Source organism: Anguilla rostrata, chromosome 1 (genome assembly GCF_018555375.3).
Source record: "Anguilla rostrata isolate EN2019 chromosome 1, ASM1855537v3, whole genome shotgun sequence".
NCBI lineage: Eukaryota > Metazoa > Chordata > Actinopteri > Anguilliformes > Anguillidae > Anguilla > Anguilla rostrata.
In genome coordinates this window covers 58,334,469-58,362,313 of record NC_057933.1, presented here as the reverse complement: position 1 = coordinate 58,362,313, position 27,845 = coordinate 58,334,469, and the positions used below count along the sequence as shown (strand labels likewise).

The window sequence follows — 27,845 nt, the reverse complement described above, 5'->3', positions numbered from 1 at the left end:
CAGAGTGAAGCTCTTAATTTCTGGTTAGTACATTCATAATAGCTGTTTTACAGTTGTGTATTTCAGTCTTATTTTTATTCAGACTTTACATTTTAATAATTTTTTTTATTCATTTTTATTATTTTATTATACAAAGTACATTATTATAGTGCTTTAGAGTAATTTTGTGGTCTTGGAGGCAGTGATAGCTTCTTTTCCACTGAAATTCAGCTGTACTTGATAGGAGCAAGATGAATTTGCAGTGACCTGCCATAACTGTAGGCTAGTTATACCTAAAGTGAGCTAGAGGGATTCACATGTACTGTAGAGACACAGACCGAAACACACCTTATTAAGCAGCATCTTCTGTCTGGGCTCCCCAATGATCTCCGCCCCTTGAATATCCTATTTAATGTTGTTGATTGCGGTTCTTTATTATATGGCATAGCTGAATGTTAACCAGATCTTGGACTGTTGCTTATATAACTCAGGTGTATGCAATTATGTTCTCTGGCATTTCAAGTCGCTCTACAAAGGCAGTCCGTTAGTGAATGTAATGTAATGTAACCTGAAGTGAACCAGAGGCATGTCCTTTGACCTTCCACACTTCCAGGTCAGCTATACCTGAGGCAGTCATGGATGTTTGCTAACCACACTCACTCTGGCCCACCTTAGCTATAGTTCAGCGATATTCCTTATAGTTACGGCAACCCGGGGGCATTTCCGCAGACCTACAGTGCCATAAATGTTTATCAGGTGTACACGAGCGAAGCCAGACACACACAACAGGGCTGCCCAACCCTGATCCTGGAGATCTATCGTCCTGTAGGTTTTCACTCATTCATCAGCTAGAGATCCTGTTGAGCTGCTAATTAGTATAATCTTTTGTGCCAAATTAGGGTTGAAATGAAAATCTACTGGATGGTAGATGGCCAGGCACAGGGCTGGGCCGCCCTGCACAAAAGCGTAAGATATAGGGCAGTTTCACCTGGGGGGAGTTGCAGTGCAGACATTTCTACGAGTAACTGGCATGGGCTGACTGTACGTTCACCAACACATTTAATACTTTTTTTGCCAGAGACCAGCTGAATAAAGTGGAAGTAAATAGTCTTTAACTGTACTTACATAAAGAATGGTCTAGAGGTGATTCATTTGTTTTAGATAAAATTAATACTATAAATGCTAACATTTGCCCCCTAAACAGTACTGTGTGTTGGATTTGCAGATAATCAGCAATACCTTTTTCAATCTTTTTGTCCTCTCTTCAAAAGAGGAAAATCATCAACAGGATTTCTCCCTCTATTTTGCACTAAAGGATACCCTCTGAGCAAGCTATTGTTGATAAAGGCTTCCTTCAAACAAACACTGATGCAGTAATGTAATGGGGTGTATTCAGGGGCTTGAACAGTTTTTTTTCTCTGGAAAGCTTTGTGTGCATAGAATGGCGTTAAGTGTTGATATACTATGTTTCTGTGGTGATTACAAACTTCCTTGTGAGTCATGTGATTACATGAGGCAAGAGGTACAGTATAATATTACCTTTCATTTAGCGTGCATCAGTGACACTTGTGCTGAATTTTATTCAGAACTTCTCTCTCTGGCTCCCTCTCCTGTTGATTCAGGGTCACTGAACATGATGATGGAACATGTGATGTTTTAATTACATACCAGCAGGTGGAAACATTGCTCCAGAGTTGGACTCGCATCTTTCAGAAAAAGATCTTCACACATTTTACTGATAATAAATGTAACACTATAGCATGTAAGATACAAATGATATTTCCAAGAAGTGATCATAATTAGCACATCTATTATAAATGTAAAAGGCTGAGATCCAGTGGTGATATAATAATGAAACTCGTTTTTGTGTAAAAATTAAAAAATGCATTTTACGGAGAACCCTATATCTATTCTCACTGCGTGCTTATACCTTCTGTGAAAAGAATCCAGTAAATATCACTACCAGTTCAAAAATATTAAGTTGAATGATAAATCAATCAATCAAACAATCAATCAATCAGATAGCGTTTTTGTAGCATAATACTATGCACAGCATACTAAAAGAGGCCTGACATACACAGTTTTGTTTCAAGTTAAATAAAAGGTAAAGGGTTACTACATAGATTGCAGGTCACATAGCCTAATTCTGTTACTTACTGTGACATTAAAACACTTCCCTTCTGTGCATTCCTGTGTACTCACATAGACTGTTTGTGCATCACATGCGTTTCTCACCAGGAAAGGATGGTTTGCCTGCCTCATGGCTCTAATGTATTATTCATTTGAGTCTCCTGTTACTCCAGCTCTGCTGCGGGAATCATTCATGTCTGTATATGCTGTAATATTGATGACCAAACTGCTTTTAAATGCAAGGGTGGTAATTGTTTATCTTATATCAAACATCCTATAAGGAACAGCTTCCCCATTCTATCGACATATCTTGATCAATAAATGTAGAGATTCAATTTTAGATTACTTTCAGATTATGGTCGTGATACAGACTGGACTATTACCAAACCATGCAACAACAGAATGCAGTGTATGCCAGTTCAATGAAAGATTAGGCAAACATTTGGTGGACCTTTAGGTGATTGTTTTAAAGATATTAAATATTTTATTCAGAATACGTCTTTGGATTGGGACTGGTCAGTACCATCAATGTCCAATTTACCTTACTTGGTGCCTCATTGTTAATACTCTTGTTAATACTTACTCATAAGTTATTTGACTTCTCTTTTTTGCAGTTAGTCTAATATTCCTACCATTCTTCTTACAGTATTTCCTTAGAGCACCGCTCACTGACCAATTCCTCAGTCTTTTCACTTTCCTTTGAATTTTTGCACTGTGTCATATTGTTTAGTAATTTTGGAGGTGCACTTCTTCAAACATTATTATGTATGTTCTCAATTCTGTGTAAGCATATTACACCTTAGTATTTATGCCTTCAATTGACCAGAATCTCATGAGTTTTCTCTGTGGATTTTCTCCTTTGTGTAGTGATATACCTGCCTTACACTCTCTACTGTTTAGGTTGGTTTTAATTGTTATGTATGGAACATCCTATGTCCTTGCTAAGTAATTATATTTGGCCAATTTGCCAATAGTTGGAAAGAAGTTGGTTTATGGAACTTTAAGTAATGTGGCTGGGGAGGTCTCTGTAATGTGTGTCCAAGGTTTGAGCTACTCTGCTCTTTCAGCCCTACATGCTGTATTTTTAGATGCAATCACAAGGGTTTTTATCTTGTTAAGGTCTTGTTAATAATTATCAGCTCTATGGTATCAGTTTACATGTTAAATAGCAGAGACACTCTAGGACTGCCCCTTTCAAAGGGCTTTTGTGTCTGCGGCTCTGGGCCTCTAATAATAAGCCCCTATATTCTCTGACCCAGGACAAGTGCTGATAATGACCTCACTGACAGGTGGACACTTGATACCTGACATGCCAGTTAGGGCGCTTGCAGAGGGAAAACAATGTTTGCATTTCAGTTGTAGGATTACATCGTAATGTTTGACTGGACAAATTAGATGCTGATCGCCCTCTGTGCTTTTTGTACGGTACAAAGGTGTGATCTCATTAATGATATTATTAATTAAGAGGGGGAACGCTGGGACGGGCTGATCCGCAAGTGAAGATGCTGCACAACAAGGTAAGCTGATCCAACCTGAGCTGCGAAGCACCTTCTAACCTGGAGACACATCCGCATTACACTGGCAGTGTCACACACAGGCATTACGTTTGTTTAGGTTTTAATATTAACACAGCACACAGGACTGAACGTAGCCTAAATTCAGTTATAATTAAATTATATGTGTGAACTCTTGTGACTGCTCCATATATTGTTGGGGTTGCCTGTGTTTGTTTTGTCTTACATAAAGAGGTGATGAACATTTTAGACATGGTTAAAATTATTTGCAATATTTGGCTGTGGTTATTAGATATGGTAAAATAGCATACTAGTAGTACAGATTAGGCATTGCAGCTCTATTGTCCCTGCTCTCTATTTTGCAGTTGACTGTATACAGTAATGTTTCTTGTGAAATCGCTGTAGTTGCATTGCTGTAGTCTCATTTCATATTTCATAGTCTCATTTGCAGCCACCATTATGGGCACATACACAGCCACAGTCTCATTTTCACCCGTGTTTGTGGTTCTAGCCACAGTCACATCCATAGTTGCAGTCTACTTAGGCACCATTTTTTCAGTTAGGAAACGCTTTTTCTGCATTTCAGGATGTTGTAGCTCCAGCCCCTAAAAGTACTTGTATCACAAAAATGTGAATTAGAGCTATATAGAGGTTTTACATCACCATGTTCATACACACATACAGTAGCTTATCTTTTAATTCTGTGGTAAAACAAAAAGGACCTGTGAATCAAACCCTTCACCTCCCGCAGAAGCACTTAGTAATGCCTGCTGGAATACGGCCAGTAAGTACAAATTTGTTAGATGTCAATATTTTTAAACATTGAAAGGGACCTTCTTCATTTAAAATAAAAGACCTTTCACTCCACAGGGCATAACAGGATCAGGCTTAACTAAACATCAATGTTAAAGTGTAGTTGTAAAGAAAAAAATGGAAAAAAAAAAAAACACAAAGGGGAAAGCTGCAAAAAGTGCAATCAGGCATAATCACCTCAAAATCAAATCTTTAAAAATAGTGTATGAAAAAGTAGTTTGTGCTCGGGTTCTCTGGCATACACTGCAGGTGAACTGCAGGCGTCTCTCTCTGGGTGCAGGACTAAATTTGTTTTTTTCCCCCAGCATTCTCACTCTCCATGTATATTTTTTGAAAAGTCCATCATAATGCCATTTTGGAGGAGCTCTTGGATGCCCCTCCTGACAGTGACAAGGTCCACTGTTTGTTTTTTGCAGAACAAGAAAATATATATTTTTGCATATCTCCTGGTCCAAAGATAGTTGGACCTGCAGTGAATGGTTAGTTTCTCTGAGGAACTGTCTCAGTACACCCCTCTACTTGCCTGTGTAGATCTACACAGTGCCAGGGTGTTTGGCACAGGTGGGTCTATTTCATGGCCATGGAGAAACCAAAGTAAAATTAAGTGAATGTCATGTGAAAAGTACATTATCTTATTTGGTTACTATAGTTTGTGGCGATGTTTACATTTTTTAGAGTCAGTATCAGAGTCAGAGGAGGCCAAGTTCAGGTTGCAGGCTCTTTAGCCTTACATCCTTTCAGGGACTGTGGGTTGCATTTTCTTCACCATATAGTAAATCAAATGACATTTTCAGGTATTATATAAAAAGGGAGATGTTTCTGAGTTAATGTTTTGGCTAGCAAGCCTTGATGAGAACATTATTTGTTCTGATGAAGGCTTACTAGCTGAAACATTTACTCTGTGCTTTATTAAAGCTGTATTTTTGGAGCATGCCAAGTTTGCGAATAACACTTTGTTCAAGTTTCAGAACTCTTAACTCTGCTGCGTATCTGTTGGATTGGTTTGCATGTATTTCACTGGACATTACCTGCTATATTAGCTTATAATATTTCTTCACTTTTTAAAGGAAGGAATCTGTTACACAAAAGTTCCTGGTCTCTGTTTTAAACAGCACCAGGTGTCTCTTACAGTGGCCTCTGATTAGCTGACCAAATGTCATGGATCCAGGGAGATCCCTGAGGCACTGAGGGATGTGAAACCTCTCAGCTATCAGGTGAGCTTGACTGATCAGGTACACAGTTTAATGGGGGAACAGAGCAGGGATTATAAGTCTTCTTTTACACTCTGCTGTCTCCTGGACAAAGGCACCGCGTGGAGGGGCTAAAAGAGAACTGGTGAAGCGAGATGCCGGCTGTGACGTTGTGATAGACACTTTTTGTGGCCGTGTTGGGCTTGCCTGTTTGCCCATCTTTAAGATGTTTGAATAGTCCAGAGTTGACACTGGGAGCCATGTAAAGACAGCTCATATAGTCTATATGCAGGGAGTGAGGAGCACTGTATTGTCCTTCTCGAAGTGAACTTCCACGCATCACTTCTGAGGTTGTGGTGGGGAGTGCGACCCTTGATTTTGTATTCAAGCTTTAAGAGTGCACAGAATGTCTCGGGGTTTTACAAACCAACTCTGGAAGCAGAGTGTCTCCAGAGTACTGAAGGTAAGAGATACCTGTTCTTAAAATTACACTGCAATGCAAGCAGAGTCTGACTCTTTACACTGCACTCACTCAGTGGTCATGATCAATATCATCAGTATCACAAGTATCAAAAACTGCTTTTTTTTTGTTGTGGACTCAATAATTTCCATGTAATTTGCTTGCAGTTCACAATGGGCTTTCAATTTTTTGAAGTAGGCTATATACACATTTGTGTAGTTCTTTAATCTTTGTTAATGAAGTCAAAGAAATACTTGATATTTAATTTGATATGAGTCTAAACATCAATCCATACCTTACACAAAGTCTTTCGTTCTTTAGGCGTAAATGATGAGAGTAGGAAATGCTATGCTATTTGATGCTATCCTCTGAAAGTAAATATAGGAAGAGCTAGTTCTGTACATTATTCTTCCAGTGCGGAGTAGTATTTGGTTGGGTGCCAGAGTGGATTATGAGATTACCTGTAATCAACATTAATGTGCTGACTAAATCAGGAGAAAGCTAACATGGGGAGGAACTTCACTCATGGGGCCATCCTGTGTGGAGAGAAACACACAACATAAGTCTAAAGGAATATTAGAGCTGTCACAACTGTTTTGAATGTGAGCCATTCAGGACTATTAAAACATTTAATGGACAAATATCCATCTATTAACCTAGCTGAAGCTAGAATTTATTTGGTCATTCATGTTACATTGATACGTATGTACCTGTACCATTCATATAAATATTCTTATTTTGCAAAGTTCTTCTCTAAATGAGGAACACACAACCCATTAGGGCAGGGGGTGCAAGAACAAGAAAAGTACCAATTTTAAGTTTTAAGCTTGGCAAAACATTGAAAATAATCAGCCTAGATAAAGTCTGCAGGCAAAGAAAGATATGGATGTCAAGCCCTTTTTTCTTTGAGCTGCACCTTTACTGTTGAGTAGTGTAGATTGTGTTTTTGTTGATGGTTAACCGTCACCGAGCAACCAGCAGGTTTTGGTTTTATTATTTAATCCAGTTGTTTGCCGGTTGTGACTCACATGTATGTGGATGGTTTCCCACACCAACGCAGTGCTTGTGTTTGTTACGGGATCACTAACTCTGTTTGTCTTCTCAAGCCCAGACATGTTTTGTGTCTCTCTTCTGATACCAGACTTGAAGGAACTGATGAAATTTTACTGTCCGCAAGGAAATGAGCCAAGCTGTATGTTCACTGATGCAGGGAAGCTTTCAGTGTGTTTATCAATGAAGAGATGGTAAATTCTGTTTACCATCCTCATTTAAAGTGCAATAAAGTCAGAATACTGTGAGTTCCCGGTGGATAGTATTATTAGCTGTACCAGAGTGCATGCAAATTATCTTCAGGATCTCTTGCTAACAAAATAAAGGAGACTTAATGACAGGCTAAAGCAAAACAGTTGTTTTCCTATCTGATGTCAACGCCTGTACAAACATGGTTAAAACATTGTGATTCAGATGAGCCTTCCTACTTTTTAGAACCATCAGACTGTGGAAGATATGGGGGAGTATTTTACTACGCAATTATTTGTTTCACTCACTCAAATAGGCTGGATATCCTGGACACTGATCAGATAGAACATACGCACACACACATGCATACACACACACACACACATTAAAGGCAAAATCTCAATAGTTCCTTCCATCTGTGGAGTTCTAAATAATTGTGAAATGCAAATAATTGTGAAATGCAATTTATTTTCCCTGTATATTTAAGATGCTTTCAACCAAAGCAATTTAAATGTTTTCCCATTATATGGATGTGGAATGTAAAAGAATATCATTTGAATATAAATTAAAAATATGCAAGAGATATGCAAAAAAAAAAAAAAAAATGAAAACCTGTGATTAGACTATATTTTCAGTGGTTATTTTCAATACAAATAAATTCAATTTTATGTGTATAGTGCGTTTTACAGAGACGCTCATTAAGACATTTTGCTGAGAAAGGAAAATAGCCATAAACGCCAAAAACTATATTTAGTCAATGGAAGAGAAATTTCCATTCCATTGATTTCAAAATAGCGTAGTACTATCTGTATATCTGAGTGGTAGAGTAAGAGGAGAACAAAACTGTTTTACCTCATTAATTTCCCTTCCTCTGTTTGATTTATGGATAGGATAGGACAATTTTGAAACATTTATGCATTGTGAAATGTATGCCCAATTATGGAATCAGACTTAAAATAAATAAAAAAATAATTCACAGTGAGTTTGACATGCAAGTTTAAAAACAAATTTTCCCTTTATTTAAATGTCATCTTTAGATTTAATAATACGGATACCTAGACAAACATATTGTTCAGTTAATTTTAAGCATTACTTTCGCATGCATTAATTTGTAATTACTTGTAAGCTGAGATTTGTAATGAAATAAAACTTCATCTGATTGTCCTTCATTTTTATAGTTGGTGTTATCAGAGGTTATCATCTTAGAAAATTACTTCTTTGATAAAATATCTTTGCTGCCATTTAAAATGGAATTGTGAGGTTTTTATGTTGAGGCAAGCGTCATGCTCCAATGGCACAGAATCTAAATAGAATGATGGTGACATCTACTATGTAGGCCTATGCCATTTTAAAGGTCTTTATCCAGAGTGAATTGTAGCTGCTGCTAGTAAATCTGTGCTTTTTAAAAAATGTAGCAGAAAGCGCAATAAAATGACATTTTCTGAGAAGGCAGGCCCAGGTGTAGACAATAGTCTTTTTTGCAGAAAAAACAAAGAGAACTGCAAGCTTCTTAAAACAAAATAAGTTTATTTAAAGCGTCACTTCATTGGGATGTGGCTATACAAAAATTGCCTGTGTGCTTTTTTTCTTCTTGATTGTAGCTTTCTGGAATGAATTCTGGTGCCTATTGTAAAAAGAAATCAACCATGCTGTTTCCCTTGACTTTATCATTGTGCCGTTGTTTAACAGTGTAAATGCCTGTTCAGTCAGGACTTCCTTCCCCTTCTGTTCTATGTATTGTGTTTGGTACTTGTAAATGCATACTTGCAAATTATTGCCTTTGGGCGTTCTTTCATGACAGTCTTGCTGCTTCTTGATTGTGGTGCATCAGGAATCAGCTTGCATATTGCATTAGCTGGTAAAATATGTTGTTGAACGGACATTGGCTCTTTATAGTACCTGTAAAATTAGCAGAAATTTAATAAAAATATTTATGAAATCTTAGGGGCATGTAAGATCAGTAAAAGTAGCTCATAAGGTCTTGACTCACTGCACAGTCTTTGCTAAGGAGATTATGTAAAATGTAAGCTTTGGCTCACTGTGCTTTGGAGATAAATTAGGACTGATTTCTAGACCTTTGAAGTTTGTCCTTTATTTCAATAGTCTGCCTGTCCCATCCAAAAAGATTAGTTTCTTTGTCTGTGTAAAAACTGGAGTTATTTACAAAGGGCTTCGTAAGAAGAATTACCTGCAGCATCAACATGCACTCAAGTCAGTGATCCCTGCCAGCTGAATGCAGCTTGCCCAAAGATTAATGGTCCTGCTCCAAAAACTCCCTGACGAAAATGGGGAGGGTACTGTGTGGGGTGTGTGGGGTGTGTGTGGGGGGGGGGGGGGCAAAGCATCTGCTTGTGCCACAGGAAGCTCTCCACACAGAATGGGTGCCAGTTATTTGTCCTTTGATTGTGTTACCAAGCAGCACCACAGAACAACTCGCTCCTGGAACTTTTACGGTCTGGCTTGTGGGGCCCCGTCCACTTTCTGAAAGACAACATTCATTGTTTAACTGTTAACTTCTTGGTCCTGCTATGTCTAACTCTTGATGTAACCTGCAGACAGTTTGTTGGGCTGCTCTGGTATTGCATACACTGGTAAGAGGCAAGTAGAAAGAGGACATCATCGCATATGGATGCCTTTTCAACATAAATCAAAATGTGGGACCTTTTTGGGAGGGAAGTTTTTTGTTTTTTCATTTTACTTTTGAATTGTGTGGGATGAATCTGCAGCTGAAAACTGGATGTCAGGTCTACATTTTCAATTTTTTATATTTGTGTGAACTTCTTAATATATTTTTGAACAGGATTATTTGTGGTTGCGGCCGTCGGACACTGGATGTTATTTTTTAAATCTTTTTTTGTGGAAAATGGCTGACTCAAAATCTTCAAACAGTAAAGGAGAAACGTACTCATCTGTTATATCCAACAGCCAGATCACTGCCTTTAAAGTATGTATCTTTTAAAATAGAACTGATTCGGTTATTATTGATTCATGGATTTATTGATTCAGTAATTGTTTCTGGACTCAATGCTGGCTTTTTTATCCATGTTTACTGCAGAGAAGGACTGCACTGCTGCTCACTGTTTATCTGTTTTTATATATTTAGTTGTAGTTTTTGTTTATGGTTTTAGGACTTTAAATACAGGTTCAGTGGCAGGAAAGATTTTTATTTTATTTTGTAGAGAAAATACAACAGTAAAGCCAGACAGAATATCACGTTATAAGGACCTCTAAGAATCATGGGACAGCATCACTTTGATTTTGTCCATTACCTCAGATTAGGGAAAGGAGACAACGCATGAAACAAAGTCAGACCGACAGTACAGAAAACTTTTGAAAACATTTCTTAGATGCACATATGTCTTGCTACTGAAGAATTTATGCTTTACTCATTGTGGTTGAGACAATGAGAAAACTGTTTGAGTTCTAACAGCCCTCTTTGAAGATGTGATCAGAACCCGTGAGTCTCTGAGTGGAGAAACATGTTTGTCTGAGGGTGAGAGTAGCTCTAGACACAAGGAGAACATTGAGTTCTTATGTGCTGTAAACTCAGATGTCAGGCTCTCTCTCTCTCTCTCTCCCGCTCTCTCTCTCTCTCTCCCCCTCCCTCCCTCTCTCTCTCTCTCTCTGTCTGTCTGTCTGTCTGTCTCGGTGCACCTGAGGTTTGAGTATGCATACTACAAACTGCATAACAATATTGATATATATATTTTTAGAATTTGGTGTATTGGGGGTGTAGTTTGTTTGGCTGATGAGGAAGGTTGTAATATCACATTGCCATGATGGGGGGCAGGGGGTAGTGTCAGGAATTGGGTTGATGATTTGTGACAGGTTTTACTTTATTCTTTTTGATGTTGATTTTGGTTTGATACTGTGTGCATTGGTGGTTTTGTTTTTGGTTTTTTCCTTCTTTTATTTTTATCTTTATTCTGGTAATGTATTGACTATGATGTTCTGTAATGAATTCAGGAAGAGAGCGATACATTTTTCTGACTGGTTTTGATGCTCCTTTGTGTGAAATTAGGTGCAAGTTGTTTTCTTCAGTTTGAGGTGATGGCATTTATTTCTGTATACTGTGTCTGTGAAACTGACACCTGCACACAACTGCTATCAGGTGTGAATCTCTGAATCTTTCCATCTCTCTTTCCACACATACACACATTTATCTGCGCACACGCTTATCAGTGCATCTCTCTCTCTCTCTCTCCTCTCTCTCTCTCTCTCTCTCTCTCTCTCTCTGGAGAAACATGTCTGACCATGACATCCTATTGACTTTTATAGCAAAAATTGAAGGAAGAGCGGGAGGCCAAACGTGCCCAGCTGGATGGCAGACATGACTATGTCCTCAGCATCGTGGCATCCTGCCTGGACCTGGAGAAGGCTGATGTAGAGGATGCCATTCTGGAAGGCACACAGGTGATGCCACACTCCACCCATTTCAGTTCCATGTTAGAGTGCTATACATTCTTCCCTGGGTACATTAAGCCCACCTGAGCACAAGGCAGCTCATGGAAAAGATAAGCGTCTACTAAAGCAGCTGTCTGCAGGAGAATTCTTCATTTCTTTATTCCCCTAATTTCCTCATTCTTGAACACAAATTTAAGCTCAACTGAAAGCTGTAAGCTTTCCCCATTAATTCTGCAGATTAGCAATTGTGTGCTGGATGACCCATCCTGTTCTAGTGGGTGCTTGGGCCATACTGTAGGCAACATCAGATGCTTTGCTCCTGCTTTAGAGGAGAGTGCAGCATGAGTGGTACTTGGGCATTCCAAATTGGAATGAATTGATATTACAAAAGGTGAAAATTCATAGAAACCTAATTCTTTCATATAGAATTGTAATTATATAGATAATTCTTTCTTGTCTAGAATCTGCTGTGGTATGTATTTTCTTTGGAAAGAGGTTATATTGATATAGACCTACAGCTAGTCAGTGAAGTCAGATGAAGGAACTTCATCTGTGTTTTCAATAGCATTAATTATTGAAGCAATTCGCTTGGTCAGGATTCAGTTCCAGACTGCCATGCACAGGGATTTACTGTAGCTCATGGGCTCAATATGCCAGCTCACAGCCCCTGGCTTTTCTTGATATTTTGATTAAATGATCAGATTTGAGGGAAAGTAAAAATAATTAAACCGAAAGATGACACTGTTATGACTCTTTCTGTGGCCTCTCTCTCAGATTGATCGAATGGAACACTTCTTTGCTGCCGGGGGACTTTCCCATATCATGTTCTACTACCAAGAGGTGGAGCCAACAGAAGCAGGTAAGAGAACCGCCTCCATTACTGGGGGAGGAGTTCCTGTGAAATTAAATCACTAATACAAAACTATGGGCCGGAAATCTATTTTGAGATGTAGTACTTAGGCCTGTAGAATCTAAACCTCAATACCATCTGTAGAAATGCAGAGATAATGCTTTGTATACAGATGTAACTTCTTACCGAAGATGGCCAGTGATGGTAATTTGTTGCACACATAAAAGAACGTTTTGATGCATTTCTCAGCACATTGAAAGATGTATGTAGTCCAAGATGAACAGATACGGCCGACAGTCCAACAGCACATAGCACCGAACCCCTCATCAACAACCCCTCATGTTGCCAAATACAGATATGCAGAATGTCTGCATCTGTTGGTTGAACAGATGCAGATGTCTTGATTATGGTTAAACATTAAAGATTATAACCGGGTTTACTGCGTCCTGACCCTGACAGCGGCTGCCTCCCTCAGCCGGAATAAGAAACCCAAAGTGTTTGTGACAGAGGGCCGAGACGTGGCTCTGAATGGAGTGTGTGTGTTTTTCACGAGAGCCAACAACTCCAAAGCCATCACCTCTGAGAATGTACACAGGGTGAGTCTCGACCCAGCCTTCTTTGCTGCTTTATTTTACTGCAGCGATACACAGATCCTGGGTCCCCACACAATTTTAGCTTGTCAGGAGAATGATAAAGTATCATGAAATTATATTTACGATCATCATTCATGGCTATCTCACGACTCAGTGACTCAGTATATTAGTTTTTTCTAGTATTAATATTATTGAGCCAAATCCATAGAAAGTATTAAAAAGATATTTAATGTCATATTTCAGAATATAAGAAAATAACATCCTAATTTACAAGAAAAATAAGAACTATAAATAAATAGTCACTACTTTATAATATTAAAAATATTTTTAATACAAAATAACAAACTTTCACTGATTGTGGTTGTCCATGGGCCCTGTGCAGGATGTGAACTTTAACATGCTGGACACCACGGAAGTGGGTCTGTTGAAAAGTGTGGAGCAGCTGCTGTCCGAGATCTTCATCCCCACTCTGAAGAAGATGCACCATGGCTGGGGGGAGCTGGCCAACCCCCAGGCCCTTGCGGTCAGGCAAGATTTTCTCAGCTCCCTGGAGAGCTTTGTGGCTGTGCTTGGAGGGGCTCAGGAGAGCCTTATGGAGAAGGTGACCCAGTTATTCCCCAGGCTGATCATTAAAACACCTGTCTCTGATATTTGAGGTCTATGCAGAGGGACACACCTCACAGTTGAATGAATGAAAGGGTAATGAAATCATGAAACCACTGGAAAATTACCATGACGTATCATGTTTACAAAGGAAGATCCGAGGCAATGTGATGGAAGCATGTAAATGCTCTGGGAACACATCAAGAACAGAAAAACTGTCAGGAAACCAGAATTACAGATAGATGGATAGATAATCTGATATTTATTGTCAGCTGACTTTTGTTGTGCATCACAGCTTGCATAATAAACACAACACATTTTACAACAAAAATGCATTCTAAAAGACAAGGAGGTACATGATGATGATCATAACATAAATACAAGACATGTATTGTAGCTGTAATGTTGGAATTGATTTTTAACCCTGAGCCTGAGCACTTAGAAAGGCAATTTCCATCAGGTTTGCTCTACTCTTAAATAAAGACTGTGAGGCAACACACAGCAGACACATGACTTATGATATTATTTATTATTTGAAGGGTCCAAGTGTACCAGCAAGCCTAAGTTTCAAAGCTTAGGAAAAATGTAAGGAATTATGGTATGCACGTAATGTATGTAAAAATACAACTCTACTACATATTCCACAAACTCCACATCAGCTAGTGGCAAAATTATTATACACAGTTCATCCCCATGTTTCCTACCACTGGAAAAAAATGTGCAAATAACTAAAAGCAGTGAAATTCTGCAAGAATTTGTCCCAAATTAATTTTAAATTATAACTGAATGCTAATATTAGTTTGGATCGAACTTGTGTTGATGCTGCTAACATTACTGACCTTGCTAGAGATTTATTCTGTTAGAATCTCTCAGAAAGAGAGAGACGTCTGTATCTGTGGCAGCTGCAGCAGGCAATTGTGATGTCGGCTGCAAATGTGTTCAGATTCAGAATGTTCCTTCAGTGTTAATCAATGGTACATTTTCTGATATAAAATTTGAAATGCCTCAAAAAATATTTGGGCAATTGACACACACACAGCACAAGCATCTAGGTGAAGCTACTTGGCAAACTTGGTAGGTCTTGCTTAAAAGCTGTAGGAGGAGTAGCGTACAGAAAATTGATGTGGAAAAATAAATAATAAGGAGAACACTAAATTTGCTTTTTCACTTACGTGCCCACCAGTGGGCCTGTCCCTCTGTTTGGAGTACCTCTTCAAGTGAGTCTCCACTTTCCAAATCTGAAAATAAAGCCTCTTATTCAGATCTACTTTTTCAAGCTATTTAATTATTTGTCACAGTGTAAAACCTTTTTCTCTGATACAACATAATTATAAATATATTTTACAGCACAATACTAAGTTGTTTTGAGAACTAACTTGCTTCAGTACAAAAACGTTTACATGGACAAAAGTACCATAAAGGCACAAGTATTGGATATACCAAAAGTGAATGCAAGTACATTATATATGGACATTTAAGACTTTTTTTCTGATATATTTGGTGATCTGAGGCACTGTAGTGAAAGCTGAAAGGGCATTCAATTTTTTCATGCAAAGATAAACCAGTCAACGTAACTGTAGAAAGTATTAAAAATAGTTTTATGATGTGGTTCAGAGTGTAATGTGCGATCAGGGAAGGGAGGCTTCTTTTGTTTTTATGTCATTTATTGCCTTAATAAAGACTCTATTGCAGACGCTGAGTGCAAACTTGTGGCGTGTTTGTCTGATTTTTTGTCAATCGGGCTGATTTTTTGGTGGTGAATTGGACTTGACCACACAAAGGCTGGTTTCGATCGGTGACTCCACCGCTCATTCAATATGGCCGCCACGGCCGCCATCTTGAATTTGGTTTCCGCTCATTTAACAGAAAACACCTTTGTCAATCAGGCAGATTTTTTGGTGTTGAATTGGACTCGACCACACGAAGGCTGGTTCTTAAATGAGCGGTCACCAATAGAAACCAGCCTTCGTGGGGTCAAGTCCAATGTGGTACATTATGTGGTTCACAACATACGGTCGGGGGCATATGCCACTCTCTGCGGTGGCCTTGTAATAAATCGTGGAATTTGTTTTATCGGCATTCTGTACCACTAAGGGGCAGAAGGGATAGAGCTACTTTAAATAGTCCAGTTTAATTCATTGTGACATCATGTTGTTTGATATAAATTGTGCATACTGAAGTATGTAAGGATGAATACCAAACTGTGGTGCTTCATTAAATTTCAAATGTTGTCACTTTAATGTTGCAGTAACAAAAATGAACAGTGATGAACAATCAATTTTGATCGCCTTCCAGGTCACCTTAAAAGAATGTGACACATTTGACTTAAAGACCCTTAAAGGACCCTCTGACTACATTGCTGTAGCCAACAGCACAGAAGCACTGGAGAAAATAGAAGCCTGCATGAAAGTGTGGATCAAGCAGATTGAACAGGTGAGGAGTGATGGGAGGTTTGATGGAGGTCAGCAGGAGAGTGAGAGTTTCCTTCTATTGACAAGTACTCGCTCTGGGGTGTGTGCTCAGGTACTGGCAGAGAGCAATCAGCTTAGGAAGGAGGCGGATGACCTGGGCCCTCGGGCTGAGCTGGACCACTGGAAAAAGCGAATGTCCCGCTTCAACTACTTGCTGGACCAGCTGAAGAGCCCTGATGTGAAAGCAGTGCTGGGAGTCCTTATGGTAGCCAAGTCCAAACTCATAAAGGTGAGACCCAACGCACACCACACTCACGTGCTACACACAAACCTAGTTTTATTTCAGTCATTCAGAGGAAAACTTTCAGGTTTAGTCTTGTTCTTGTTGCTTAACGAGCTGCCTGTATTTTGCTGTTCTTATTCAAAAAAAGAATAGCGTTGCTCTTCGTTATGACATTTTCAGTTCTATGCTTGCTGTTATCATTTACCTGCCTGTTAAAGCATTGTGTTTCTGTGTTCTCTGATCACATCTTTAACCTTCAGTCTTGGCGAGAACTGGACATCAGGATCACAGATTCAGCGAATGAAGCCAAGGACAATGTGAAGTACTTGTACACGCTGGAGAAGTTCTGCGACCCTCTGTACAATAGCGACCCTGTAAGAGAAATCTAAAAGAGCTAATGCAAGCATGAAAATATATTTCAGTAGATGCAGTTATTGCCATTATAATTTCTGCTCTTTAATCTCCATGATGTAGAAACCAAGGTCATTCTCACGTACATGGCTGAATACTGGCGGCCATTAATAATTATGCTGTCTGAGAGTGCATGGCCTATTCTGAGTCAGTTTGATTTTTATGTGGTTACTGACCCCAGGTCTCCATGGTGGAGGCAATCCCAGGACTTATCAATGCCATCAGGATGATTCACAGCATCTCTCGCTACTACAACACCTCTGAGAAAATCACCTCCCTTTTTGTGAAAGTAAGTATAGCCCTGTTCATGTGTAGTGAGCTAGGAGCAAGTCCATTTCATTCTTATATCGATGTTGTATTTCCTGCAGGTTACAAATCAAATGATTACAGCCTGCAAGGCCTACATCACTAACAATGGCACTGCCACGATCTGGGAGCAGTCCCAAGATGTTGTTGCCGAGAAACTAAAGGCTGCTATCCACTTGAACAAGGTACAGACAAAACTGTTAACTTAGCATACATGCATAATGAACTATTGAACCAACACACTATACTATTCATCTACAGCATTACTTGCAAAGAAGAAAATAAAATGTATTTGTTTATCATTTGAATATATGTGTATTATAAATGTGATCAAAGCATTATTGTGTATCTCAGTTGTTTGTTTTCATAATGTCTATTTTATGAAGCTCAAAAATCATGAATCTTTGTGAGGAATTTTATAGACATCTGTAAAAAAATACTCCATAAAGTCTTTCTCTATGTAGGCCCACTTATAACATAAACAACTGACTGTTAAGCTGACACTGCAGTGTTTTGTGAGAGAGCTTCTCATAATTTATCTTCAGTATTGCTGAGCCATCCACCATGGGCATATTGCATTAGAACAGCAAATTGTATAAATAGGTAGCCAGAATTGTGAACTAATAAAAATCCCTTCAGCATACATTTGGGGTATCAGGGGCAGTATCTTGTAAATGTTTTTTAATTGAAAGTCTTAAATACAGCATGGGTTACAGTGTTAGTGCTACACTGTGGGCTTGAGTATTACAGACACAGTATTGCTCACAGTACTGATGTTACAATATTGGTTGGAGTAACAGACTAAAAGCATGGGATAGAATATTAGCATAACAGCATGAACCAGATTGTATATTATTGCAGAATAGATTAGAGTAATAATTAATCTGTGTGTGGGACCATCAAAGCTTGATTAGGGTAGAGGCCTTGAATTAATACACAATTGTCTTGAACCTTAGGGTGGAATTTTCACTTTCTTATTTTTGAGGAATACACAAGCCTGTAAAAATCAGACAGATTTGGAATCAAGGTGCGGAGTGTAATTCAAGTCATTAAAAAGGTGTCAGCAGCAGTGACTACAACATGTTTTACTTTTGCACTTGGCAGGAGTACCAGAGCTGTTTCCACAAAACCAAACAAAAGCTGGAACAGAGTCCATCGGAGAGACAGTTTGATTTCAGTGAGATGTACATCTTTGGGAAGTTTGACACTTTTGAAAAGCGCCTCAACAAGATACTTAGCATGTTCAGCACCATCAGCACATACTCAGCCCTGCAGGACTCCCAGATTGAGGGCTTGGAGACCCTGGCTACCAGATTTCAGGTGAGTTCATGGCATGTACATCTCATGTGTAAGTGTGATAAAATGAGAAATCTGATGCCTGCAAGGGGTCATTTTCAGTGTGCTGATGGAAGACTCTGTTCCTTATAGCCCAACTGTGGTTCACAATTAGTTCATCATTATTTAAATGCAAACAATTGTTATTTATGTTTGGCAATTTTGTTGGACGTGGAATGGTGTTTTCCAGAGATTTAGCTAGAAGTTCAAGAGTTATGAAATGAAAGTTCTATTCACGGTTGTCGATTTTTAGTCCTATGGGAAACCATCTATCTTGATGACGGGTGACTGATGGGGTATTGTACGTATAACATGCAATAACTAAGCGGGCTGTTTATTGATCTGGACATAAATATCCATCTGTTACTAATGAGGTCATAAGATTTCTGACATGCAATTCATGACCAGTGCCTGATAAAGACTGAATTGGTTGAAACACATCGCTGAAGTGACAGTGCTAAGTGAAAATGGTTATAGCTGATATTGTTTGTTCATTGTGCTCCTGTGTAGAGCACTTATTGTGCTGTCATGACAATAATAATAATGAAAATATTAGTATATATAATATATACAGATATCCTATCTGATGTATCATATCTGATATCCAGTGTCACATCTATGTGCACACTCATCTGCAGGATTTCCTGTGGTCTAACTGCTGTTTTATGCTAGTGCCACATGGCCCAACAGGCAGGGCTACTGAGGGGGCAATAACACATACAAGACTCCAAAGTCCATACATTTTACTGGATATTTACGTTTACTGGAATGACTTTATGAAAGTACACTATTTTACTTTTATGCTTTTGTGTAAATCTCAGAATGTCTGGAATGATTCCATTGGAGTGAGATGTTTCAGTAAATGGATATATTGATTACTGACGGAATTAAGGCAAAACACTTTATTCATTTGGACATAGTATGTACTGCCTGATAATGCCATCAGTAGTATCAGCTGTTATAGTGAGCAAGATATATTGGCCCTGTGATTAATTGCAACTGTTTGACCTTTCTTCTGTGCCTGCTGGACAGACTGCAGAAATGCAGGAAAAATGGGAGGTAATTGTGTAGTTTTAGTCAAATTCCTTTTTTTTGTTGTTGCTATTTTTTCACTTTCATAAATGCATGATTCATTACTTATACTTTTTGTGTTTAACTGGGTTTTTGCCATTTATTGGGGGTTGTATAATAGATGCTTGAGCAAACCTTTACATGTCAAACAGGTTCAATTTACTGCACTTGTGTGGTTGTCCTATTGAAATTATTTGTATTACTGCTGGGAAAAGATGGAGTATCTTTAATTTGTTCAGCATTGTGGACATTGTGGTGATCTGTTCTTGTTTAATAATTCAACAAAAGCTGGTAAAGATTAGTTGGTAATTCTGGGACTTTGTAAAGCTATAAATATTTAATGGCAAGCCATTCAGAGGAACAGGTACTGCTGTTTTATACTTTATACACCTGCTGCTGTTTAAGTCCTTTTCAGTAACTTCAGTAGTGCCTATCGACTCTAAATCAAGTGCATGAATGTACATTGTGCTTAGACTGTGTTAATTAGCCTATTCATTTTATTTATGAAGCTGCTGATGTTGCTGTCAGTTATAATTATTTCCAAACTGGCGCTTGGTATGAATTTCATATAACATCCTACAAGAAATTAGTTGATATTATTTCTGTATGTGCTTCAGGGCATTGTGTTAACTATGAAGAGGAAACAGTACAGTTTCCTTGACCAACGAAGAATGGACTTCGATCAGGATTATGAGGAGTTCTGTAGAAATACCAAGGAGCTTCATGTAAGTCCTTCCCTGTTTCTGGAGCAGAGATGAATGAAAATTAAGCAACATTTAAGAACAAAGTTTGTATTCACTGTATCTGTCTTTTGTTGTGTGGTTCCAGAATCAGTTGAAGACGTTTATGGAAAGCACATTTGATAAAATTCAGAATACAGAAAGAGCCTTGAGTGTGCTGAAGAAATTTGAAAGGTATTTTAAAGCACAAATATGGAATCTGAATGAAGAGCTAATAACCACACTGCAAACAGAAACATATGATACAGTATTTGTTTTTTGGTTAGGAAACCTTGGGGGAATATTTTGAATATGGAAATTTTATGTGTTCACTTAAATAATGTACATTTTTCCATGCTAACTTTATGAACTTTTCTTTTCTAAAACCACCTCTAACCTTCCTAGACTTGGCATTCCTGAGCTAGGAATTGACGAGAAGTACCAGAGAATTCTTCAGAACTATGGCAGGGACATTGAGATGGTGTCCAGGATTTATACCAAACAGAAGGGCGATCCACCTATTGCTCGAGACCTGCCACCTGTAGCGGGCCGGATCATGTGGGCCCGGCAGCTGTTCCGTCGCCTGCAGCAACCCATGGACCTCTTCCAGGAGCACCCTGGGGTTCTGTCCACCCCAGAGGCTAAGCGCATCATCCGTAACTACAATAGGGTGGCCTCTGTTCTGCTGGAGTATGAGGTGCTGTACCACCGTGGCTGGCTCAAACAGGTAGGAGCTCACACCCGTATCATTTTTGGCACTCAAACAGAGGATGTGGGTGCACCTGTATCTGTTTACATCTAAAGCTGGTTCAAATGGAGGCGCTGAAATCCACACCCATTTGGCTCTGGACTGGGACATTTTTTACAGCTGAAATGCGACATATGCTCACCGCTTCACTTGGCTCACTTGGGTTGCAAATAAAGCTGCTAAATGTGGCTTATGGGCACAGAAACATGTATGGCTTCTGGCAGTGGAGCTAGGAACAGCTGCATTCACATACTTGCCAGCACCCCTGGAACATCTGCTACTTTTTCAATGTCTGGAGTTCTGTGTGTGTGTGTGTGTAGTGTGTGCATGTGTCTGTGTGTGTGTATTTATGTGCATGTGTGTTTGTGTGTGTGTGCGTAGTGTGTGCATGTATGTGTGTGTACATGGGTGGTATCTTCCATGAACCATGAAGCAATCATTATTATACATGTGTGTGTTGCTTTGTCACCACTAATTGTTTAACATAAAGGACATTTTGTTTTATATGATTGTATCAACCATGTTTTACAGTGCCCTGTTTAATGTATATTAAATACAATGGATTACAGTTATAACCATATTTAGAATACAGTACATGCTGTACAATTCTTAATGAGCTTTAAGCCTATTTTTTATCCATGCTAGTACTTAAAATAAAGAATGATACTATGTATATGCATAAAGGTGTTGGCTTGAAGGATATTTTAGACAGATTTTAGTCTCTCATGCAGTATTTTTAGCAGTATTTATTTAATTATTTAATTAAGTAATGTAAATGCTATTTTTGTAGGATACTGAAAATGTGTCCGGAATCTGAAGTTAAAATGTTTTGCCCTGAAAGCCTGTGGTGATGTTCTGAAACTTGTCATCCCCAGATCGAGGTGGCCAAAGCAGGCTTGCAGGCCTCTTTGCTGGTCAAGTCCTCAGAGACGGGGGAGCTGTTTGTGAACTTTGACCCTCAGATCCTGACCCAGATTCGGGAGACAGATTGCATGACGAGAATGGGGCTAGAGACCCCACCCTTTGCTACTATCCTGCAGCAGAAACAGGATGCCCTCAAGAGGAACTACAACAAACTGCAGGTGCCCGTTACTTATATTTGTCACATCAGACATTGCAATGAAGAAACTACACTGTTTTTCTTTTCTTTTATTTATAGGTTAAACCTATGGAATATCTATATGCTTTATATTATTACTGTTTGATGATGTATCCTATGATATGATATGATATGATAAAAAATAAAAAATAAAAAAAAAAAAAATAGCAGTGAAGTTTTGAATCGGTTCCCTCCAGTGGGTGTTCTGTCTCAGAATACTGAAAAGTGAATGAGTGTAAATCTCCTCATAATCATCTGGCACCAGTCCCCTGTGTCCCCACAGTGAAATGAAACCTGATACAGTGAGATGAAACACTCAATAAACAAACAGTATTCTTTAAAAATGCAATATAATGCAGCATTAACTATGCAATGCAGTGACATCTTTTATTATTATTTTTGTTTTTCTCGGTAGACAGAAATAAATAGAGTTTTAGTGTGAGTTGAGCCGGGAGAGAGGACGTTTGGCTTGGTAGGTGCTTTTATCTAGGGCAGCTATCATTTTTATAATATGTATACAATTACATACCTGTAGCCAGTCGAGTATCTTGTGCAAGTGAACAGTGACAGCACCTCTGGTGATGAGGTGGTCTGGTGATGTGTGGGATGCAGTGATGAAGGCGGTTTGGGGATGAGTATGAGTCTGTTGGTGAATAGGGCCTGGTGATAAGGGGTTTGGTGATGAGTGGGATGTTCTGATGAGTACAGTCTGGTGAGGTTGGGGACTGGTGATGAGTGAAACCTGAGTAGGAGATGCTGACCACACTTTTTTCCACTGCCAGCTGGTCCTCACAGAGAACGCCAGAGTACGGGGAAAGATTCAGACTGCCTTCCTCCAGCTGGCCACCCCCCATCTGGCCAAAGTGGATGAGGCTGTCCTACCAGGCTTGACTTTCCTCAATTGGTCCTCCTTGAACATAGAAAAGTACATCAACCGTATAATGACCGCCCTTGGTAAGCTGATTAACAACCACATTAACACCACTCCAAAGGGATCGGAAACTTCTCTAAATACGTGAAATGTCCTTCATCGTACACCAACACTGTCTGGCAATTGAAAACATGCAATTAAAAAAAAAAAAAACCCAAAAAGTGAACCATACCATTAAGCAAAAAGCTAACTATAGATCAAAGGCACTGCATGTATACAGTATAGCAATAATGTTCAAGCCAAATGCTTGGTTTTTTGCCTAAGGGTTTGCATGTTGTACAGAATTCTGAATGTGCAGGTGAACATTTTTAGCGTTTATTAACCAGTGATGACTCTTGTCACAGCGGACCTTGAGTTGCTGATGGACAGAGTGAATGACCTGGCGGAGTTCCGCATCGATGCCGTTCTGCAGGAGATGAGCAGCGCTACGCTATGCCTGCTTCCTGAAGATGAACCTTTTACTTGTGAGGAGTTTGTCCAGACCACAAGGGTAATCTATGCAGCTATACACTGCATCCTACCAACCGAGAGCAGCTTCTCAACTAATGAACATTCAAGCATGCGGGAAGCTATCAACAAAATGTTTGTGCCATTAATAGGTCTGATCCACAAGCATTAGCAGTGGTAAGAAGGTAAAATTGCTTGTGTTTCTCTTTTCTCAGGACCTCTGCATTAAGGCAGCTCAGAGTTTACACAATAAAAGCTCATTGGTAGAGGAAGCAGCCAATGAGCTGATCAATATACTCCTGGACTTCGAGCAGCACAGAGAGGGGGAGCAGAAGGCCCGCGAGCACAGCAGAGCTGAGAGCGGAGAGACCCAGGAGCACAGTGATGGTGAGGCTCTACTCAGCACCACGTCCTGATATACTCCAAAGCCCCTTTCATCCTCCCTTACACAAAGTCCATCCTACATTCTCATGGAAGGGGCTGCTGGGTGGCTCATTCTGTTAAAGCACCACACTGAGCCCCATGGTTTTGGATTGAATCCAGGCTGTGCCAGTGCCGCCCGGGGCTGGTAGCTCCATAGGGCTATGCGCAATTGGCGATTGCACTGCACAGGGCATGGGAGGGTTCAGACAGAGATCTGTATTTCATTGCTCTACGATGACCCCTGCTGGTCGATTGGGCAGCCGTGGCTTGCACGGTCAAAGCTGCATATGAGTGGCTTTCCTCTGACTTCACTCTGTTCAAGCATAGCTGTAGTCTGCCATTTGGAAGGAAGCAGGCTGGCAACACCACTTGTTTTTGAGGAAAACTGCAGATGTCTAAACTCTCTCCAGTCAACGACTGTAGTTGCAGATAATTGGACATTACAAATTAGGGTGGGAATGGGACATGTTCAGCCCCACATTGCGAAAAAATAATAAATAATCATGGAACTATTTTGCAAACATTCAGATTTGCCAAATTATGCATATGGCTCAGTTGCACGAGTGTTTAATATCCCTGTTGATATTCTGTCCTATTATTTAGAGTATGTGACTGTACATTGAAGTTTAACATAAACCACAACCAAAATTTCTATTTTAGCATGTACTCTGACCTCAAAGGGAATTGTTTATTTCATTATTTTAATACAATGTCATACTATATATAAAATACTACGTTTTGACATATTATGAATTATTTATGTGACCTTCAATCTGTGACAGTTTATTAAAATGCCAATATAAAATAAAATTTGAATGACGGTTTTTGATTGGTTGCCTGATGTCTTCCAAGGGGAAGAAGAAGGGAGGTCAGAGGTCAGACTGCTATCCCGGAACACCACGGCGGCCAGCACAGGGAACCCCTCGCCCCTGACCAGGAGGAGGAGGAAGAGGGATCTCATGGAGGTGATGGAGGAAGAGGCTGAGGAGCTGCTTTCCCATTTCAACCATCGCAACGTTGACGCGCTGCTGCGTCTGACGCGCAACACCCTGGAGGCCCTGCGCAAGCGCATCCACGCCTCCTCCCTGCTGCACTTCCTGGGTGAGATGCTCGTCTCCATGGGAATGATGCTCTGTGGCCGCATTTGAGTGCTGGGATGGAATTGGATGTTTTTTTGTATTTTGTTTGGGATTAGTTTAGGCAGTGTCCAGCTTTTATAGTGATTAGTTCTAGACTAGTGTTGTCTGTGAGAAAGATGGAAGGACTGAATATGATCTCCTCCTAAATGGAGCATTACAGGGCACCTCCTGCACTCTAAGAGACGAATGCAGACTGAAGAGCAGTATCAATGTGCATCATCAATGTCCATTGGTCCTTTACTCAACTCTGCTGTCATGTGTCTGCCTACCCGTCAGTGTAATTCAGTTTGTCCTCTGATGGTTAGTAACTCTCTGACCTTTGACCCTGCAGCCGAAAGCGACTCTCCCACTCGACAGAAAGGCAGTGGACAACAGCCCATCTTCCGGGCCAATGTCACGCTGTCCATTCCTAACATCGTTATGGTGCCGGTACTGGATGAGATCCAACAGGCTCTGAACCGGGCGGTGGAGTGTGTGGTCAGCGTCAGCAAAGGAGTTGGCCAGTGGAGTAAGGAGAGGATCTCTAAGGTGGGGAATGAGCCCGTACTGCGTGAGAGAAGCTGCAGCAGGGTGCTCTGAGCTTGTACTGTGTGTGAAACAGGGATTATTACCTTGCATCGAGCAGAGAGACATGCTTATGAGCTTGTACTATGCAAAAATGTGAATATGAGCTTATAATCTTTTAGAGAGATATGGGCACTGTAAGAGCTTTCTGCCTGCAAAATATGCATGCTTTCTGGCTTCAGGGAGTCATTGTTGATGTACATATGTTTATTGGGAATTGACGTGGGGTAGCAGGTAGTGTATGGTTTCAAAATTTAAAAAGGGTAACGTTTTATCTATAAACAGGGGAAGATGTGTGAGAGACGAATGGCTGCTTTGAGGCAGGACAGCAGAGACAGCGACTCCGAAGAAGGGGAGACCTTCAGGAGCCTGGCTGGTACGGGGAGAAAAACCACTCATTCGCAGAACATAGTGTAACTGCAGTAAATCCACTTTGATGGACCAATAGCTTTCGACCGAGTGCCTTAATAACTGCATTCGGCTCATGCTGGGTACAGCTTGGGCTGATTCATGTGGAAAAGTGAGTGCTGTGCACAGGGCTGGCTCGAAAACAGTATTGGCTGTCGAAAACAGTATTGGTGGAAGGCTTTGTAGGAGCCCCACACAGTGATTAAAGCTCAGCCCAGCGGGTCCAACCACTCATCTGACTTTCTGTGCAATTATTCTGGATAGATTCCCGACAATTAAAAATAATAAAATGACGGACTGGACCGTTTTAACCACTGCTAGTTTCTTAACACCAGAATTTGCCCAGATAAACCCAAAATAAGTATGTATATAATAAGTATGAATGTATTTCTTCCTCATACAAAATATATGCCGGCCTTCTGTCGATCTATAGTGCTTAGGCTGAGTTCAAACCCAGTGTCTCCTTCAGATGGCAGTACTTCAGACATCTCGGCCTCTGTGAACCAGACCATACCCTTCCAGTCCAGGAACTACTACAAGAGTGTTTCAGAGAACAAGGAGATTGTTAAGCTGGTGTCAGTGCTGAGTACCTCTATCAACTCCTCCAGAAAGGTACCAAGATGGTGGGGAGGGAACTGAACTGAATTCTACCAGGTCTACAAACTGAGGATGCTTTGAAGTATATAGTTGCTCTACTGAGCCTCTGCCTGCATATCTTAATTTGATCATTTATGTCTATTATGTTGACACAAATATCCCATTACCTGCCTGATTTCAAGAACTGAAGTAAAAAATATTTTAGAAATGATGACATGTAGATTTTTTGAGCTTTATGTCCTTAATGCTTGCTGTCAGAATTTGAAATGTCTTTGTTCTGTCATTGGTAAGGATGTGACGAACGCTCTGGATCGATTCAGTCGATATCACCACATCTGGAGGAAGGATCGGGATACCACGATCCTGGAGTTCAGTCAGGGCAGCCCCCTTCTCTCTGAATTTGAGTCTCAGATCCTCTACTACAGAGACCTGGAGCTGGAGATCAATGCTGAGCCTGAGTTTGTCACTGTGGGAGCCCTGGCTCTCTACACAGGTACTGCCAGACTGTCACACATACATGATACAGACTGTATCACACACACACTCACACACACTACCGATTCTCCCACACAGACACTGTTACACACAAAATCACCCTTTACAGACATTCCCACTCCCATGCAGACACAGCTTTGTCACTCACAGACTGATGTACATGCACGGGGAGGGACAATCCTGACCTCACCATGGTTTTCTATGAGAATGTGTATGGTTGATGGGGGGTTGGCCCTGCTGAGAACTTACTATAATGACAATTCAAAATGATGGTTTTCTGTTTCTGTGGGGTTTCTGTGGCTAGTTTTCAAACCATATGTATCTTTACATGACGACTGCTGTTCAATGCTAATGTGTGGTAAGCATATCCTTTGTGTGAACAGCTGACCTGAAAATGGCTCTGACAGCTGAAACCAAGGGCTGGATGGTGGACTACGGTCACCACTGCAACAGGAAGTACCGGACAGAGATGGAACATATTTTTAGCTGTGTGGAAGAAGCCAGCAAGAAACTCAACCGTCAGATCAAGGACCTGGACGATATCCGCATTGCTATGGCAGCACTGAAGGAAATCAGGGAGCAGCAGATCACCATTGATTTCCAAGTGGGCCCAATAGAGGTGGGACTGTGTGTGTGTCTGATAGAGGAGAAACTGCTGAACACACCGTTCTTGAATGTTAAAA

General features: G+C 40.1%; 1 protein-coding gene across 2 annotated transcripts in view; it reads left to right on the top strand.

Annotated features, from left to right (window-relative positions):
* The window catches only part of dnah5 (dynein, axonemal, heavy chain 5), a 79,202-nt gene that overhangs the window by 2,400 nt on the left and 48,957 nt on the right, over window positions 1–27,845 (top strand). The window contains exons 1-24 of one of the 2 annotated variants that reach the window (XM_064344970.1): window positions 9,764–10,269; window positions 11,604–11,738; window positions 12,504–12,588; window positions 13,039–13,175; window positions 13,555–13,773; window positions 16,071–16,208; window positions 16,299–16,475; window positions 16,730–16,843; window positions 17,062–17,169; window positions 17,249–17,371; window positions 18,291–18,506; window positions 20,210–20,317; window positions 20,421–20,506; window positions 20,717–21,038; window positions 21,935–22,141; window positions 22,941–23,112; window positions 23,434–23,579; window positions 23,752–23,923; window positions 24,812–25,060; window positions 25,430–25,626; window positions 25,948–26,038; window positions 26,540–26,682; window positions 26,959–27,160; window positions 27,546–27,781. In XM_064344970.1, the coding sequence (XP_064201040.1) occupies window positions 10,189–10,269; window positions 11,604–11,738; window positions 12,504–12,588; window positions 13,039–13,175; window positions 13,555–13,773; window positions 16,071–16,208; window positions 16,299–16,475; window positions 16,730–16,843; window positions 17,062–17,169; window positions 17,249–17,371; window positions 18,291–18,506; window positions 20,210–20,317; window positions 20,421–20,506; window positions 20,717–21,038; window positions 21,935–22,141; window positions 22,941–23,112; window positions 23,434–23,579; window positions 23,752–23,923; window positions 24,812–25,060; window positions 25,430–25,626; window positions 25,948–26,038; window positions 26,540–26,682; window positions 26,959–27,160; window positions 27,546–27,781 (3,864 nt within the window). In that variant the 5' untranslated portion in view covers window positions 9,764–10,188. Of the gene's footprint in view, window positions 1–9,763; window positions 10,270–11,603; window positions 11,739–12,503; window positions 12,589–13,038; window positions 13,176–13,554; window positions 13,774–16,070; window positions 16,209–16,298; window positions 16,476–16,729; window positions 16,844–17,061; window positions 17,170–17,248; window positions 17,372–18,290; window positions 18,507–20,209; window positions 20,318–20,420; window positions 20,507–20,716; window positions 21,039–21,934; window positions 22,142–22,940; window positions 23,113–23,433; window positions 23,580–23,751; window positions 23,924–24,811; window positions 25,061–25,429; window positions 25,627–25,947; window positions 26,039–26,539; window positions 26,683–26,958; window positions 27,161–27,545; window positions 27,782–27,845 lie in introns of those variants that run through there. The other variant, XM_064344963.1, reaches the window with a different exon arrangement.